At 40.5% G+C, this 18,117-nt stretch overlaps 1 protein-coding gene across 3 annotated transcripts in view; it reads right to left on the bottom strand.

Moving 5' to 3' along the window:
- The window catches only part of IQGAP1 (IQ motif containing GTPase activating protein 1), a 44,433-nt gene that overhangs the window by 22,995 nt on the left and 3,321 nt on the right, over positions 1–18,117 (bottom strand). For all 3 annotated transcript variants that reach the window (XM_032446959.1, XM_015873236.2, XM_032446958.1), the window contains 15 exons: positions 16,879–16,978; positions 15,639–15,795; positions 15,242–15,319; positions 14,388–14,464; positions 12,737–12,804; positions 11,340–11,453; positions 10,861–11,039; positions 10,129–10,219; positions 9,493–9,656; positions 9,181–9,265; positions 7,813–7,976; positions 7,408–7,568; positions 6,780–6,904; positions 3,763–3,926; positions 322–412 (listed from right to left, as the gene is read on the bottom strand). In XM_032446959.1, the coding sequence (XP_032302850.1) occupies positions 322–412; positions 3,763–3,926; positions 6,780–6,904; positions 7,408–7,568; positions 7,813–7,976; positions 9,181–9,265; positions 9,493–9,656; positions 10,129–10,219; positions 10,861–11,039; positions 11,340–11,453; positions 12,737–12,804; positions 14,388–14,464; positions 15,242–15,319; positions 15,639–15,795; positions 16,879–16,978 (1,818 nt within the window). The remainder of the gene's footprint in view (positions 1–321; positions 413–3,762; positions 3,927–6,779; positions 6,905–7,407; positions 7,569–7,812; positions 7,977–9,180; positions 9,266–9,492; positions 9,657–10,128; positions 10,220–10,860; positions 11,040–11,339; positions 11,454–12,736; positions 12,805–14,387; positions 14,465–15,241; positions 15,320–15,638; positions 15,796–16,878; positions 16,979–18,117) is intronic.

The raw sequence follows: 18,117 nt of genomic DNA, 5'->3' as shown, positions 1-18,117 counted from the left end.
ACCAAACCACAAACAGATACAACTACCTGCAAACATCAGACTACTTGACAGAGATTCAATAGGTATTCCTGCCAATGAAGTAACATACAAGCAGAACTGGAACAATGACGCATCCTTCCAAAAATATTTTTTAAAAAATTGAAATTTAAAGACTGTTGACATTCACTGTTGAATGAAGAAAAAAAAAAATACACCCACCTGAAGCAAAAATTTGTTTCAATTTCCTTTGCACATTTACACTTCTTGCTTACATTCTTTCATTTGCTGACAGCTATTCGGCTGACAGTGACAATGAATCACAGTACTTGCCACAATACTTACATCTCTGTGACTCTTCAGTGTCCTTGTTAGCCCTGTGAATCCCATCCTGAATTTCATCAAGCCAAAGCACAGCTGTTTCATCCTGAGTGTCCTGAAGAGAATATGATGAGAAAAGTGTTCACAGCATGAGGAAGAGTGTCATTGGTTGTGCAAAGAAAAACAACCTGTTCTGAGCAATCGCAGTTTCACAGGATACAGGAAACATTTCATGTCCTTTTTAATCAATTTCAGCACAAGGCCATAACGTGCATTTGTTACTAGCAGAAGCAACTGCAGCATCACCAGGCCAAAACTCTTTTCAGGAAAAGGAACTCCCAACAAGAAATTTCAACAATGGTATCACTCTAACAAACAAACATCAAGATAGCCCAATGCCAAGGAATCTGTACTGGTTAGTCCTAAAGCTGTATTTGCAAAGATGTACTTTTCTAAGGAACACACACACACACAAAAAAAAACAAACAAGGAAACAAAAATCTTACAGAACAGTTTAAGATTGAAAGGGGACCTCTGAGCTCACCTGGTACAATCCCCTTGCTCAAGCAGGGACACCCAGAACACGTTATCCAGGACAGACCATATCCAGATGGCATTTGAACATTTCCAAAGAGGAGACTCCAGTACCTCTGAGGGCAACCTCTGCTACTGCTCAGTTACCTGCACTGTAAAGTGATTCCTGAACCCCAGTTTGTACTCAATGCCTCTTGTCCTCAACTGCGTCCTCATTTCAGGCTTTTATACACACTAAAGAGACCCCCTCCAAGCCTTCTCATCTCTAGACTAAAGAGTCTCAGAATTCTCAGCTTTCCTCTCTAGAGAGGTGCTCCAGTCCCTCAGACACCTCAGTGGCCCTATGTTGGCCTATCTATCTCCAGTACATTCATGTCTCCTCTACAGGGGGGCAGGGCAAAACCGGACACAGTACAGGTGCAGCCTCACCAATGCCAAGTGGAAGGATCATCTCTCTACTGAAGCCTTCTAGGCAGTATAGGCACACTGCTGACTCACATTCAATTTATTGTCTGCCTACCAGCACCCCTAGGTCCTTTCCTGAAAAGCTGTTTTCCTCTTAGGTGGACACAAGCATAGACTAACAATAGTCCTTTCACAGTACAAGGCTTCAAAGAGTTCTTAAGGGAAACTTAATAAGTGGCAATGCACATACATGAGCAATGACTAAATACCGATGGGTAACTATCAGGTTGCTCATGTCCCTGACCACAAAAGTTTGAAGATTTCTGTACCAGCAAATCAAAAAGCACTGTGTATACTGTGGGTAGATAGGAATACACAACAGTAGAAGCATGTTTCAAGCCTCAGTTTTAACAGACCATTTGCTGCAGAGCACTGATCACACGGGATCTTATATTATGGCTGAAGAAACGTAATTAAATAATGTAACTCGCAGAAATTTTCTAAGAGACAAGTGTTTACCAAGCCCCCAAATACACATAATGAACAATGGTCCAGCAGCTGCCAAGCACAGCTCCTCCCCACCCACTGTTGCTTCCTGGAGGTAACTATGGAAAGAAATTTTAAGAAGCAACTGCCATCCCTCTAACAGCTCCTGTTGTACAAACAGAACACAGGAAACATTTACTTCTGACGTGGATTAACAACCACTCTGCACAAAAGAGCCACTATATTCCAGCGTTAAGAGTTCCAGGGCAAGACTGAAAATTAACATTTCCTTACATACCCACACATTACCCACTGTTTTGGTTTGAAACTTACATCCCTTTAACAGACAAATTTTATCTGAATACCCAAGGAATCCTGTGACTGCTTGAGCAACACAGAAATTCCTGTCTGGGGAAGGGCAGGAGACTTAAAGAAACAAATTCCTGGACTGTCAACTCTACCAGCAGAATCATCAACCTAAGGACTACCAAAAGCCATCTGATGCTTTCCCATGCATTAACTATCACAGGTTTTCCAGAAGGTACACACGGTGTAACAAACTACAGAATTGAACGCTTCTCTCAGTGCTCATCACACGAGAAATATGCATTGTACACCAGCCCCCCTGCCTTGGACTGAGCTATAATCTCTCTCAGCCTGTTGTACAGAAGTTACCAGCTAATATGCAACAGTTGACTCAGGACAGCAACTGCTCTACCCACAATGTAAGTATGTACTATGATCTCATGATTTCTGAAATTACTGCCATGCTGCAGGGAAGAGCCCTGAATTGAACATATGCCTAAATAAGGTAATTTCACACCAACTGAAGTTACCAGTCCAGCCTGGCAGAAGCTTACAAACACACTAAGAAGAATCTGTTATTTCATTCTGACTCAGTAGGAGGAAATGCTTCAGCTCAAAATGGGTTCCTGAGGAACCCCTTCAGGGCCACTGAGGAAGCTGCTTAACAATTTGCATCACTAGTGCATATGGTTTCCAGACGTTACCATCGTGAAGGTTTTACTTAATCAAAAACCCAAAAAACAAACATACAAAAAAAACCACCAATGTTGAACACAGCATCATCTCAGTCTCTATGCTAAAATCCATGCTGGAGTTAGAACAATGAGCTCCACAACTGAAAAGATATTACAAAAAAAGAAATTAAACACTCTTTGGCCACTGAAAGGAAGCACATCTGCTACCTCTTTTTAAGTATGAAGAAATAAAATAGCAGCCCACTCACATATTCAAAAAACTCAGTAGCATGTACACCACCCACACAATGTTTCATCTTCTTTCCTAAACCAGTAAGGCGAGATTGTTTTCTCTCTCTCCATTTCCACCTGTACGTATAAATCAATTATGCAACTCCATATATGTAAGTAGAAGTCCTCGGCTACCATGACAGACAACAACCATGCAAAAAACACATAGCAACTGCAGTGTCACCTAGTGAGTGACAGGCACCCATACACGTTTAACTAGTCTACTAGTTTTCTATTTTCTCCTCCCTCTGAACCAATTCATAACCTAACAAGTTTTTGTTGTTTTTTTGTTTTGTTTTGTTTTTTTGTTTGCTTGTTTTTTACTGTTCCTGAAACTTTATTTTTGCTTTATGTAGCTACACCTATGGATACATTTAACAAAGAACACTAAAAATGAGAGACTGAAGGACACCTGAATTTCCAAATGCAAAACACTGTCTTCTTGCAAAAACAAATGAAACCTACTCCTTATACTTCCGAAAAGAAGGTACATAAGCCATTCTGGACCTAAGATTAGCTAGAGCAATCCACCTCAGGTGGTTAATATCTGTAAGCCTATTGCTGTAGTTCACAAAGATTCACGTATTATGTCTGCATATCTCTTTCCCTCACATATAAAGATCCAGGCTGACCAGGTAAGATCAGCTGACAGCATGTAGACTATTCACCCCCCTTCACTTTCAGCTTTGTTTCCCAGCTTTTAAGATCAGGAATGCTCTCAGTACATAGATGCAAAGGCTTTTTGAGAGGTGCTTTTAACTACACCCACCTGTGCTTTCTCTCTCTTAGCACGAAGTAGCGTGTCCTGATAATGCTGAGCTACTTTTGGGGTTACACCCTCCAGTTTTGCTGCAGGAATCTGTAAGGCTTGCAGAGTTTTTTTGGTGTCTCCTTCATCCAGTGCCTCGTTGATATGCCCAATTGCCAGAATCCCTAGAGAGAAAGGGATAGAAGAAGAAATACAAAGATCCAGTCCTTCACCATAATGATAAACTGTGCTTTAGAGGAAAAGTGCTATTAGTGTTCAATGAAATACCAGCTGAGAATAGCAACATTTCTAATTGTAATCACTTTCTACTGGTAAAGAAAGCAAGATGACTACTCCACCTTAAAAGAAGCCATGCATATCTGGACATGGTAATAAATAAAGCAAAAAGGGAGAAAAAAAAGTCCCCCAGGGAGACCATATGAATGGACAGAACTGAGTTCTCCAATACGTAGTTCAGACCCACTAGAAGAAAATTATCAAAACCTCAATGGCCAAAGCTAGTAAGTTACAGGTTTTCAAGATGTTGTCTCCTTCAGGAAAAAACCCTTCACACAAAGCTAAAGATTTGCACAGAACACCATTCAAAAATACAGTACCTTCACATTTTAAAGATCAGTATTTATTGGATGCATGTTTATTAGCTGTATTACAAAAGATGTGGGTATGTCAAATACAACAAGGACTACAGTTCAACTAAATAAAGCCAGACATTTATAAGTAAGCTTAAAGTTAGCTAAAAGTGAACAAAGCCTGTCTTACATGCCAAACCTACAGCAAATCACAGAATAATTTTAGTTGGAATTTACAGAGATCATGTGATTCAATTCCTTGCTGAAAGAAGCAACAATTAAAATCACAGTCTGATAGTTAAGAAAAAAGACCTTTTAGAAGCCAGGAGCTCAGAGTGGATACAACATTGGTTAATGTATCCAAAGATTGCAGCTTTTTCTTCTGCATGCAGAAGGAGAACCACAAAGTGGAACATTTTATTAGTAGGAACTGCTATTTGGATGGAGCAAAGATTAAGGAAAAATACATACTAAGGACACAACAAGAACCAGGACTGCTAAAAAGATGGTATGATTGCTATAAAAAAGCACCATTTAAGGCTCCGTTTAACTAACTACACTTCAATGACAAGGCCACCCATGTATTTGACCTCAATAAGCCAGTTGACGGCTTTCTGAATTTCAGTTATGTTTTCAACACTGTTTCTCACAGAATTCTGAACAAAACGTCCAGCATGTGGCTAGACAGAAACATAACGTGGTAGGTGAACAGTTGGCCAATAGGTCAGGCCCAAAGGACTATAGTCAATGGGGTCACATCAGGCTGGCAGCCAGTCACTCCAGGGGTTCCCCAGGGCTCTATTTTAGGGCCAATTTTCTTTAATGTTTTCATAAAGATTTGGATGTAGGACTAGAAGGTGTTATGAGTTTACTGTCAACGCTAAATTGGGAGGAGCTACTGAATCTGTCAAGGGTGCAGAGGCCTTACAGAGAGATCCTGACAAATTAGAGAAATGGACAATCACCAACAGCAAGAAATTTAGCAAGAGCAAATGCCAGATTCTGTACCTGAGAAGCAGCAACCCTGGCTACATATACAGACTGGGGAAGGAGATGCTGGAGGGCAGCCATGCTGAAAGAGATTTGGGGGTCTTGGTTAACAACAAGTTGAACATGAGTCAACAGTGTTCCCAGGCAGCCAGGACCAACAGTATTCTGGAGTGCATCAAGCACAGCATTGCTAGCAGGTCAAGAGAAGGGGACTGTCCCACTCTACGCTGCATTGTTGTGGCCTCACCTTGAGTACTGTGTACAGTTTGGGGCACCACAGTACGCAAAGGACATAAAACTATTAGAAAGCATCCAGAGAATGACTACAAAGATGGTGTAGGGTCTAGAGGGGAAGACATATGAAGGGTGGCTGAAGTCCTAAGTCCAGAGAAGAGACTAAGGAGAAACCACATGGTGGTCTACAGCTTCCTGACAAGGAGGAGTGGAGGGGCAGGCACTCATCTCTCCCTGGCAGCCAACAACAGAACCCAAGTGAACAGCTTGGAGATGTGACAGGGGAGGTCACAAAAAACAGATACGGTAACTTTTTGACCTAAGAAGGGGCACAGAAGGTAAGCAGTAATTCTCCTTGATTAGTTAGCCAACATGGGCAGAAAAAGACTACAACAGTATGTTACAGCTTCTCGTTAGAAAGCATTTTTGAATTTGAAACCGCTTGTCAGGACTGTATAAGGATACATGCTCGTATGGCTTCCCCAGACACTAGATTAAAAAGGGCACATATGAAACTGAAACATATTTGCTCTGGAACAGGTTGCCCAAGGAGGTTGCAGATGCCCCATCCCTGGAGGCACTCGAGGTTGGAAGTGGCTCTGGGCAGCCTGGTCTGGGATCAAGGGGTTGGAACTTACGATCACTGTGGTCTTTTTCAACAGAGACTATTCTATGATTCTATGAAACACTAGCAAGTGAAAGAATTAAACCTTCCTACAAAAATGATGCCATTATGTCAGCTGATGCCATTATAAGATTTCCTGCATTTTATGGTTGCTGGTTTGGGTTTTCTGTTGTCTCTATTGTCTCACAGGTTATGCGAGTGTTACAAGATACATGGCGCTGAACTACATGAACTCCCAGACTTCTGTTGTGACCTCTTACAAATAAAAGGCTGCAAAACTAGTGTTTTGGTGCATGCATGCACACTGTGTGTGCTCACGTGGCTTCAATTCATCTAATCACGTGACCCAAACAAAAAGACCATGTCTATTTGGAAGTCTAGGAAGCAAACTGATCAAGATTTCAGGCTCTGACATCAAAATTTAACCCTCTCTAGATCACAGCCTTTTCAGATGAACTCAGCTACACAAGAAGCAGTGGTGAAAGGCAACTACCTCTGTCTGTACAAATCAAATCAACAACATTTTATATTGGCATGTACCTAGTTTTAGCACACCTTATGATCTAGGACCAGTCTAGTACTAATCAAGCAACACTTACTTTCATGTTCTTCATGCACAGCTAAGTTTACACGATCCACGCATGACTGGATATCATTCCACGTGATAAATTCATTTCCTTCTGTATGTATTTGAGCTTTCAGCTTCATCAGATCATCAACATACCTGTCAAAGAACAAGTATCTCATCATGAAAAACTGGCCAGGGAACACACAAGACAGCAATGAGAACTAAACACAGAACTGGAGAAGTAACACAGGGGTTAAAACTGACAAATACGAAAGAGGTTATAGGAAAAAGACAGAAGTCCATGAGCAAGGCAGAGAGCTCCAGTGCCAAACAATCAAGAAAAGCACTAAAACACCAAATGACAGTTACAGGCAAAAAACACAGTGGATGAGCTGGCCTAGTACAATGAAGAACCTACTAGTAGCAGAAGGTAGCTTTGTTGTGAAACCTTGATAAAGGTCCAAGAGACAATAAATAAATCAGATTACTAAGAAATTGTAAATACAAAGACAAGATGCAGGAGCCAAGAGAGAGAATAAATCAGCGCTGCAGTAAGCAGTGAAAGAACCTAAAGTGTAAGGGGAAAAAAAAAAAGAACAAAAAAAACCTCTCACAAATATAAGTAATATCAAAGACACATTAATCTTCAAAACACTGACCTCTGAGAGTTCTCATCCTCAATGTTTGTCAGCCCTGTGACAGGATTGCTCAGTTGTTTCCATACTGTATTCACATCCCCCGAATCCAAAGCTCTATTAATCACAGCCACAGAAGAGAGCATCTCTATAGCAACGGATAATTCTGCGTGAGTGAGGCTACCCTGCATATGAAGAACACAGATTAATTATATTTGCTCTTCACAAACTATTGCTAGAACACCAGAAGATTATATAGAATCTTAAAGTACCAAATATCTCAAGGCTTAAGTATAAGCATCACATCAGAACAGACTGAGCATCAACACAGTTCTATGAGAACTTAAGACAGGCACGTTTAGCAAAACAGACAAGGTAGATATGGTGACTCATATCAGTTTACAGAAATAAGAGAGAACAATTACTCACATCATTGCTTTGTTGTTGCAAGGTAGCCAGCTCCTTCTGATAAAGATTGGCAGCAAATGCATGAACCTCTGGTAGCTGGGCCTCTGGATTCATCATTTCTGCCATAGTCTTCTCAGCATCACCCACTCTAATTGCAGCATTAATTCTGGTCACTGCTGCCAGCCCTAGAAGTCCAGAGAGGCAGTGTGTCAAAGAGGCAGCACTAGAACAAGGAAGGCAGACAGCTGGGTCCCCAGTAATGCAAGCACATTTACTGTACTCAATAGTAAGACCCCAAACCTAAAAAAAAAAACCAAAAAACCACACACAACAACAGTAATTCCCTCACACTCTTTCCAATCACTGTTTACCCAGATAGTCTTGCATTACTGTCAACAGCCAGTCTACACTATGCATTCTTTAAAATAAGACTCATTTTTAACAGTTTCCATTTTTGTCTGATTATCAGAGGACTGTCTTACCAACTCCTACCAATAAGAAGCCTCAAAATTGCCAATGTTTTTCACAGGTAATTTATAACAATTTTTTCTTCCTGTATCTATTACTGGTCAAGACAGTACCAGACACTCCACAGTGTTCTCTACACTCTACAGTGTTTTAAAGTTAGCGCTTTGGCTAACTTTAAAATAGCACAATTAAGTAAATAAACCTGAGCACTATGGCGAAGCAGGAAGGAACTCTGAAGGTAACCTCCTAGTTACTAGACTTGAACAATCTCTCTCTTGTAATTGAAACGGCCCGTAACCTGATCCCTATTAGCTTTCTTTCTATGTGATGTAAATTGAACTAATTGCTATTGTACAGTGAGAATTAAACATTAACAGCTTCTAGAACTTTCTCCAGATGAGGGTTTTGCATGGATCAGAAGCAACTGATTTAAAATAAATAAATAAATAAATAAAATCCAGCCACTGTGATTTACATTTTATTTACTATCTGATACTTAGACAGCCTTTAAAAAAAAAAAAGTTTCTTAGCTCAAACCAAGTAAGACTTCTGTCAGCAGTCAACACATCAACTAGTTTTAACACCTCATGGAGCAATCCAGATTTCCTTCACAGATCCATAGAACAAAATCTAACACAAACTGCCTAGAAAAATCATTAAGTTGAACACAGTTTCCATGTTGCTCAGCATTCATCTAATTTGCTGTTATCCCAAGCAGTATTTTAAGAGCTCGAAAGAAGACACGAGCCAGCTGTCACAATTATTTTTTGTGTTTTAGTAGCCTCAAACTACTTAAAGAACATCCATATTGGTCTGAGATTACCCTGGCATAACCTCATGTAAACACAAATATTCTATTTTCTCATCCATCTGATCACATCCTACTGATACTTTGTTACTAATGTTTTTGCCACTCCTTACTTTGCTGATACTGTTGTGCTGCTCTGTTAGCAGCATCCACTCCCAACTGTAAATCCTCCTTCTGCAGAATACCTGCAATGCCAGCCTGAGGAAAAAAAAAAAAAAAATCAAGGAGAGTGAGACCACATGAGCTCATTCACTGCAAATAGCTCAACAAAAGGAATAAACAGCAGGAAACAGCCTTTCCTTAAAGCACTTTAATGCCACCTAAACTCAGCAAATAAAGAATGCCACATACACGTAAATAAATAAAAATGGAAAATAAATTAAAATGGAAATCAGCAAACACAGTGATCCAGGGCTTTTGCATACCTCCTGTTTCTGCTGTCTATCACTCAAAAACTGCTTGAAATACCAGTCACAATTTTCTCGTAGCAATCCTCGGAGTCCCAGGGCTGGTGTCGCCAAAGCTTCATACAGTGCTAATGCATCTCCTTGTTCCAAAGCTAGGTCAATCTTGGATATGGCTGCACACGCTAGCAACAGTAAAGCAGAATTTTCAGAGAAAACGCTAAATAAACAAGTCCCATCACATATATAAGTGATTTCCTATTGCTTGGAAATACTCTTAGATCTGATGGGTGTCAAATTAGGCATGTAATCTGAACGGAAGACTTCTAAAGCCAATTGCAAAACAGTAATTCAACGAGAGGCTGAAGGATAACATGCGTTACTCAGTGGGATAGGAGGGTAGGGCACATGAAGCTCCAGCAGCAACAAAGACAACCAATCTTCTTAAAGAGTAGTAGAAGTCAAAATAAATACAGCTTACAACTACATACTTACCAGTAACATGTTCAAACAAACAAAAAGCACAACAGAAGAGCTGCCTTCCATTTATATTACTACTCCAGAAGCTTTCTACTTGATATCAAAAGCAAGGAAGAGCAGTGATATCATTTTTAACTATGCCTTTAAGCAGAACTGTTATTTTAGCAGAATACTTACTGTTCACTTTATTGATGTTTCCTTGAATCTCAGCTTGAGTCAGCAGCTCTTCATATACATCTCTCTCTCTCTCTGAATTTTCTGAGGAAATCTGAAGATAAAATAAAAATGAATCAGTCTCCTTTGTCATCACAAGGACATTTTATGATCCTGTCATAGAAAAAGTCAACGAGTATAACCACCTATATAGAGCTATGAAAGAGGAACTTCACCGATCTGGGACCTACCCAGGCAAAAAGTCCCAGAAGTACACAAACTCCAATACAAACACTACAGAAACACCTTAATCCAGTTTACAGGCTCTATATAAACAAACAGTAGAGCTCCAGAATGCGGAAAGCCAACAACATACACAGAGTATTTGTTACGCAGTGTTCTAAGATTACCCAAAATCTTTCTGAGGGTCAGTTGGTTATTCTCACCATTTCATCGTTGTAAAAATAAATCAATATTGTCTGAAAATTCCTCATGTGTAATGGATTATATGAAAGCTGCACGTACATATGCAACCCATAATTCAGACAGCTGAACAGAGTAATGCAAATATCACTGCCTGTCTTCTACAATAGAAAAAGATTACTGGAGCCAATACAAGAATATCAGCAGGAATAAATTCCCCTAATACTATTAACACAGGACTGTAACACACACACTCTGCATTCCCCTACAGTTTAAAACTACAACGTAAAATTGCAATATGAACAAACAGCTTGTTTAAAAAGATTTATTTACCCTGTTTTTAGCATTCTCCATCTTGTCTTTTTTTGCTCTGTAGAGGGTGTCTTGGTAAGTAGATTCCAAGTGATCATCAAGATTAATTAGCATGGCATTAGGGTTCTTCATTGCCACAAGTGTGTCAGCCGGAACCTGGCGGTCAATTGCCTCATTAATGGCAATGACAGCAGCATGTACTGAAAAAGAAGTCACAGCCTGTTAGTTACTTACAAGCATAACAGTCCTGTTTAACATTGAGAACTTAACTGAATAGTGAAGTTAACCACAAAGGAAAACCAGCAGGGTTCTGTGCTCCTGACAAAAAATAGCGGCCTACTTCCAAGTAGTATATGTCAGCTAACCAAACCAGTGGACTGGGCGCATATCAATCCTCTTCCATCTTCCAGAAGGTCTGTATTTTCTTAAAGCAGGGACATTAAAACTGACACTTTGTATACATTACGTTGATCTGAATAATCGCAAAAAATGAAACCTACATGCTGCTTCATCCACGGAGAGTTCATTTGCTAGAATTCCTCCAATCTTGCTGAAGGCAGGCATCTGAATACCATACTTCTCCAGTTCAAGCCTCATATTACTGATTTCTTCCTCTGAAACATATATTAAAAAAGTGTTGCACAGTCTAAAGTACATTGGTACTATATGGAACCGCAGATCATGGCCTGAACCTCCAAATGACCATCTGAAGCAAGCAGTGAGTCAGCCACAGAAGCACAGGTGAAGGTAATTCAGCTGTGCTACCAGAAGGGATGGAGCCTGGCTATGCCCCTCTTGGACCCCTATTTAAGGACTGACTGCCACTAAGGAAGTATCTCTCCTTGGTGGAGTTTTGTTGCAAACCTTCAACGTTGGTGAGCATTTTCATTTATTACTACCTTTCCACTGTGATAATCTTACTTAACCAAACATCTGTTTAACCTCTGTTTACTTACTGATGGTAAGTAAACCACAACCAGCTCTGCAATGTCAGCTGTTGCTACAGGAAAAACTAAAATTACAAATCATTGTTTCATTTATACTTAGAGTATAACTCTGTAAAAGTAAGCAAAATAAATGGAAACTGCTGTCATTTTGTGTGCCTTCCTAAAATTTATATTTATCCCAGGAATTCATACAGAAATATTCTGTGTTCTTTCCCAAGAAAAAACATTACATAAACTTAAAAATGTAGAAACACACTCCATTATTTTGAGGTGCTTCAAAGATGGTGGCCAGCAGGTCAGGAAAACATCCTAACAATGCTTTTTTTTTTCCCCCCTCCTGCAGAAAAGGGGATGGAGAATATGGAGACACACTTATGATAAATGCCAAATAGCCCAAAAGCAATGCTATAAGTTTAGCCTCTCATAGGTATGATTAGTAAACACTTTGCAGGAAAACAAAGCTTTTAAATCAGGTGTGTCCCCAGACAGTAATCTCACCAATGCAAAACACACAATCAGGCACTTTTGCATCAATCAAGCAACTGAAACCCTTTGGAGGCACTTGTGTGTACACGCACAGCTCTACTCTAAACTGTTAAAGGAAACCAGAACTGCTTACTAAGTATCAAAGTGAAACCACTCCCAAGGGGATAAAAGTGATGTCAAATCATCTTTCAACAAGAGTCAAAAATTCAGGAGCTGTTATTTGTGAAAATACCATCAGAGAACCAACGACCTGGCTAAGAATTTGTCACGGTTTGAACAAAATTACCCAAAATAAGCCTTCCGCTTTAACTTCTTGAACAGCTCACAACCATTACTCTTTAATTTAAATTAATTTGCATTTAGGAAGCCTATGTTAACACTCCTGACATTGATCTTGACAATATCTCCTACAGCTGAAATAAAGGTAGCACACATTGGTACAAATTTCCTTTTTTTATTTTTACCTGTGAAGTCCACCTTCCCATATAAATCCTGAATTTGCGGGGCCAGACCCAATTTGAACAGGTACAGGCTACAAAAGAAAATAAGTGATGAGAATGAGTAATTTCTCCTCATTGTTTATTTTAAGATATCATAATTTAGGAGATAAAAAGGATCAAAGGAACCATTCAAGCATACCGACCCATGTAACAGCTCACAGCTACCAATAAGGTACAAGCTGATCCTCCTCTCTCCTTCCCTCCTCAGCTGCACGTGACTTGCTCACCACTTTGAAGTCCACACAGAATGAAGATGGAAGGGACCTCTGGAGGTCTTTTTGCCCAATCCCACTGCTCAAGCAACATCACCTTCAGCCAGTTGCCCACGGCAGTGTCCAGACAGCTTTTGAACAGTTCCAAAGGAAAGGATTTCCTAGCCTCATCGGGCAACCTATTCCACTGCTTGGTTATCCACATAGTGAATAGAGTATGTCCTGATGTTCTTAGGGAACCTCCTGTATCTCAGTTTATGCCCATTACCTCTTGCCTTGTCCTCAGAGACCACCAAATAGAACCTTGCTCAGTCTTCATTACATGATGCCTTCAAATATTTATACACATTGATCAGATCTGATCCTTCTTGCCCCTGACGGCCTTCTCTTCTCCAGACCAAACTGACACAGCTCTCCAGCCTTTCCTTATACAAAAGATGCTTCAGACCCTGAATCATTTCAGCAGCCTTGATGGACTCTTTTCAGCAGCTCCATCTCTCTTGCACTGAGAAGTCTGAACTGGACACATTACTTCAGGTGTGGCCTCATCAGTGCTGTGTCAAAATAGTCTTAATAAGGTGATGTGACTTACTAGTGTGACATAAACACATTCACTTATTCATTTTTTCCCCTGTAATTTCAGTGAATTAATCTGATTGACAAAGAAGCTTGATGAGAAACTGAACTGATGCAAAGCTAAGACAAACGGGACTGGGGAAAGAGAAGCAAGTTGTCTGCTTCCCTCTCAAGCTGGCTCAGCACAGCTCATGGATCTGTACCCTCTAGCAAATTATCCGATCATAAGGGAGCATTAAAATAAATTTCTAAAAAAATGAACAACCGTGCCTCAGATGAAACTCACTTTTAACTGGAATGGGTTGCCCTGAGAGATGCTGGAAGCCCTGCCCTTGGAGATGCTCACAGTCAGGCTGGACCAGGGTCCCAGCAACTCAGTCTAACTGTAGACGTCCCTGTTCATTGCAGGGGAGGTGGACTAGTATGACTTTAAAGGACTCCTTCCAGCTTGAAAGATTCTATGATTTTATGACATTAAACACAAATACTGGATAGTAGAAAGATATGAGATGCTGGAAAAGATTGCCTGAAGAACGTTGTAAGATGGCCCATCCCTGGAGGCATTCAAGGCCAAGTTGGATGGGGTCCTGGGCAGCATGATATAGTGTGGGGCAACCAGCCCATGGCAGGATGATCAGAACTAAATGATCCTTAAGGTCCCTTCAAACCTAAGGCATTCAGTGTAGATCTTCACTCCAGTCTGGTACAACAGCTCTGCTAGAGAATTTGTCCCCATTCACCCTTCAGCCCAGCCTTCTTTCCCTCACCTTTCAGCTTTCCAGGCAGATTTCAGAAGGAACTGAAGATTTCTGCCTAGCATGCCTTACCTGAGTGCATGAATACAATAGATACAGCGCGGCATGTTCTTGCGATCATAGATATCTGTGGTTTCTGGGTAGAATATCTGAAGATAAAACAAAATTAGCAGTCTGAATGATACAGCCGCTACATAATCCAGTGTCCTAACTGTGCTAAGACCAAATCTTCTGCAGTACACTAATGAAACAATCTACAAAAACAAAACTCTTCACACTTCTATGACCCTAGCATGTCTCCCATGCTTAAAGTCACACTTTTTTTTTTTTTTTTAATCTTCCACCCAAACCAAGGCTCCTTTTTTCCTGTCTAAGTTCTACGCACATAAAAACGCATTCCCCTTTCCTTCATGTGCCCACATAGCACTACCACGGTCCATGTATTTTCAGGCAACAGTATTTATTAAACTCCTCTGAGCTATCGAGCCATTCCCATAGCATTGCCAATAACTTATATTTAAGCCATACCCAAAACCAATTTCGAATTAACAAATTCAATTTTGAGAACCTACTGTTTTCTGTTGCGCTGCTTCTTTTAACACAGATTTCTGAAAAACTGCCACAATCTAACAGCAGCACAGATACTGCACAATAGAATGCAGAATACAAACAACGTAGTATAGGCAATATGCAAGATTTGTGGTATGGGACAGAAGAAGCAACTATTATGCACCTAATCATTCTCACAGCAAAATGGAAGATTTCATCAAGTTCTCAGATAGAAATTCTATACAGATGCAAGTCTAGAAAACAAAAAAGTAACCATATGAACCCTGTTGGTTTTAGTGCAACAGGAAATGCTCCCACAGAACACGAAGTTACTTTTGAGATTACATACCAATTTGCACATACAACACGGATATTACCTTAGGGAGGCCAATCTCAGCCATGGCATTTAGCCACTGAATTACATTATCAGTGTGCCGGAAATGGAGACCAGTTGCCTGAAATAAAAATAGGCAGAAATGAGAGGACATGCAAAAGAAATATCACATCTGACAATACAGACAGTGAAAAAAAAGTGCACTCAAAGTTAGCAGTCTTCTATGTATAAAATTATATCGCTTACTTACAACACAAGTTCTTTCACAGCTGTAAGTTCAGACATAAAGCTAAGAAACCACAGCCCTCACTTACCCAGTATTCTCAAGCAAAGGAGACATTTCTCATAGAATCACAGAGTGGTTTGGGTAGGAAGGGACTTTTAAGATCATCATTTTGAGATATCTACCTAACCCAGTATCTACAACCAGCAGCTCTCACCTTATATCTAGTCTGTTCCCTATCATAAATTTTCTTCACAGAAACCACTTTAGGGGAGAAAAAGTTTCCGAGTTTGGCCAAGTAGACACCATTTCTCAATCCTTCTTCCAGTTCTGTTGTGGGAGGAAGCTCCTCATTCAGACAGGCCTCCATCCATCTGGAAGTGCAAGAAGAACAAAGTATAATTCCAATTTGTCAATATAACCCCATGCCAAGTTCCACGCGGCTACTGATCTGCAGCACAGTACTTACTTGCATCAGAGGCTGAATAACAATACAGCACTGCCAAACAAACTGTGTCATTAAGATATTAGCAGTGCTTCAGAAAAAAATATTAAGAACTACAGAGCCCAGCAGTCAGTGCTTCAGAAGTTAAGACAGCATCTCACCATCATATTCTTCCCCCAGACCACAATTTAGTTGCTGCTGGTCCAAAAATAGTAGCCAACCTATCTTTGTAACTCAAATTTTCTTCTCAAGTATAGGCTCATCTCACAAGTATCTCTTTTTTCAGCTCTCATAAAAGGTTTGGTAGTTATTTCAAGACTCTTACCACTGATTCAAGCTCCTCTAGCTGACATCTTACAATGCTGTCAAGTCTACACCCCTGACCAAAATATTTTATCCCCCACTATACATTTCAAAAGCAGAAAAGGTGGTCTGACTTTCAGTGACAGAGCTTTGACTTTCCTCATAACAACGGTCTTTCCCATATCTTATTTCCTTCTCTTTCATTTAATGGTGCTACTATAGTTCCTTCTGACAGTGTTGGAAGGACCTATAAAGTCAGGTTACAAATAAACATGTGTAAAGGGTTGCAGATAAATAAGAGAAAGAGAATAATCTGTTCTTCATGTCCATCAGGAGGTAGTAAAGTAATATTACACCAAAACAAATACAAGTTAGATAATAGTAGGAACCTTTCAGTGCTGAGAATACCAAAGCACTAGAGCAATGAAGTACTGGTCACAAAAAACAAACAAACCAACCAACCAGAACAGCTTTAAGAGCACGTTAGATGAGCCTAACAGAAACTGCTACGAGGCACTGACATTTTTACCTCCTTGAGGCAGCGAAACAGTCTGGAGGCCCACAGAGTTGAGTTTTTTAGTGTTCATTTCAAAATGAATCTATCCAGTCACTGAGAAATACACAGGAGGTAAGCCGCATCCAAATTATTCCCCTTACAAAATACCATGACTTTATAAGTTCCAGACATTTGAAACCCCCTTATCCTTACCTCTTTGCTTCCTCCAGATGACAAAGGTACTCATAGGCTACATTCTGGCGCCGTCTTTCATCCATTTCCTCTGCTGTTAATCTCTCATTATCCAAAACAGCTGCAAATAGTCAGATAAATATACTCAGACAGAAGAAGATTGAACATCTCTAGCATCTGGATAGATCAATGCAATGGGAAAGGCATTACAACAAAGGTGTGATGATGGAAGGACTAGCACAACAGAGGTGCTATAAAGGAAGGGAAGAAGATCGCTCACCTGGAGCAGAAGATCTCGGATTCACATGGGAAAGCTGCACCAAGGGGGGATCTCCAGAAAGAGACCCTTGCCAGCAGCAGTCAGCCCCTAAATGGGCTCTAGGAGAGGTGCAGCCAGGCTGCATCCCTTCCTGTCCTACAGCTGAACTGCCTTCACCTGTGCTCCCAGGGCTGACCGGTCCTTTCCACAGGTGCTCAATCAGTGGGTCACATAAGGACTCAACAGTTCCCATCAGTATCCCAGTATCAAAAATCATATCCAATTTCCTCACAGGCACTCACCACAGGCATAATTTGTCTCAGAAAAATGAAAAGACAAATACATATGTTATCTGCAAGTAACAAAGACAGAGCTTCCTTACCCTTCCACCCTTATTGCATAAGTGTGCCATCTTCCCTCTCTGATTTCTCAATTTGACTTTGATTCAACTCTTTCTCATCTTCCAATTTCTCTGAAACCATCCATTTTTTTCTTACTTCCTTCTGGCTTTGCCTTTCTCTTCCTCACAAGCACATCAGCGACACACCACTCTCCACCTACCTACTGATTTTGACAGTCAAAGATTAAAGGACGACTGTATTTTCACATCGTGTAATTTCTTCTATACTGCTATATTTCATCCCTAAAATGATGGAAATACTCCTCTCAGCCATCACCTGGAGGATAATAATTTAGATCCACAATCTGCATATCGTCTTTGGATCAAACTCCTAAGTTATATGCCCAAATCTTTCTGATTTCTGTATGTTCAAACACTCTTTCCACTTACTGTTAAGTACCACAGTCTCGTGCGGGTTGGAAGGGCCCTTAGAGATCATCGAGTCCAACCCCCGGGATTCGAGCCTCTGTGTAGCAGAGCGGCACTTCTACCACTTGTGCCACAGGGGGGATTCGAACCCGGGCCTCCAGTGTTGCAAAGTGGCGTCCTTAACCACTGCGCCACCGGAGGCACACTAAGTGCCACACTAAGTACCTCCTCC

Source organism: Coturnix japonica, chromosome 10 (assembly GCF_001577835.2).
Source record: "Coturnix japonica isolate 7356 chromosome 10, Coturnix japonica 2.1, whole genome shotgun sequence".
Lineage (NCBI taxonomy): Eukaryota > Metazoa > Chordata > Aves > Galliformes > Phasianidae > Coturnix > Coturnix japonica.
The sequence above is the reverse complement of the archived record's forward strand: the minus strand, read 5'-3'. Positions and strand labels throughout refer to the sequence as shown.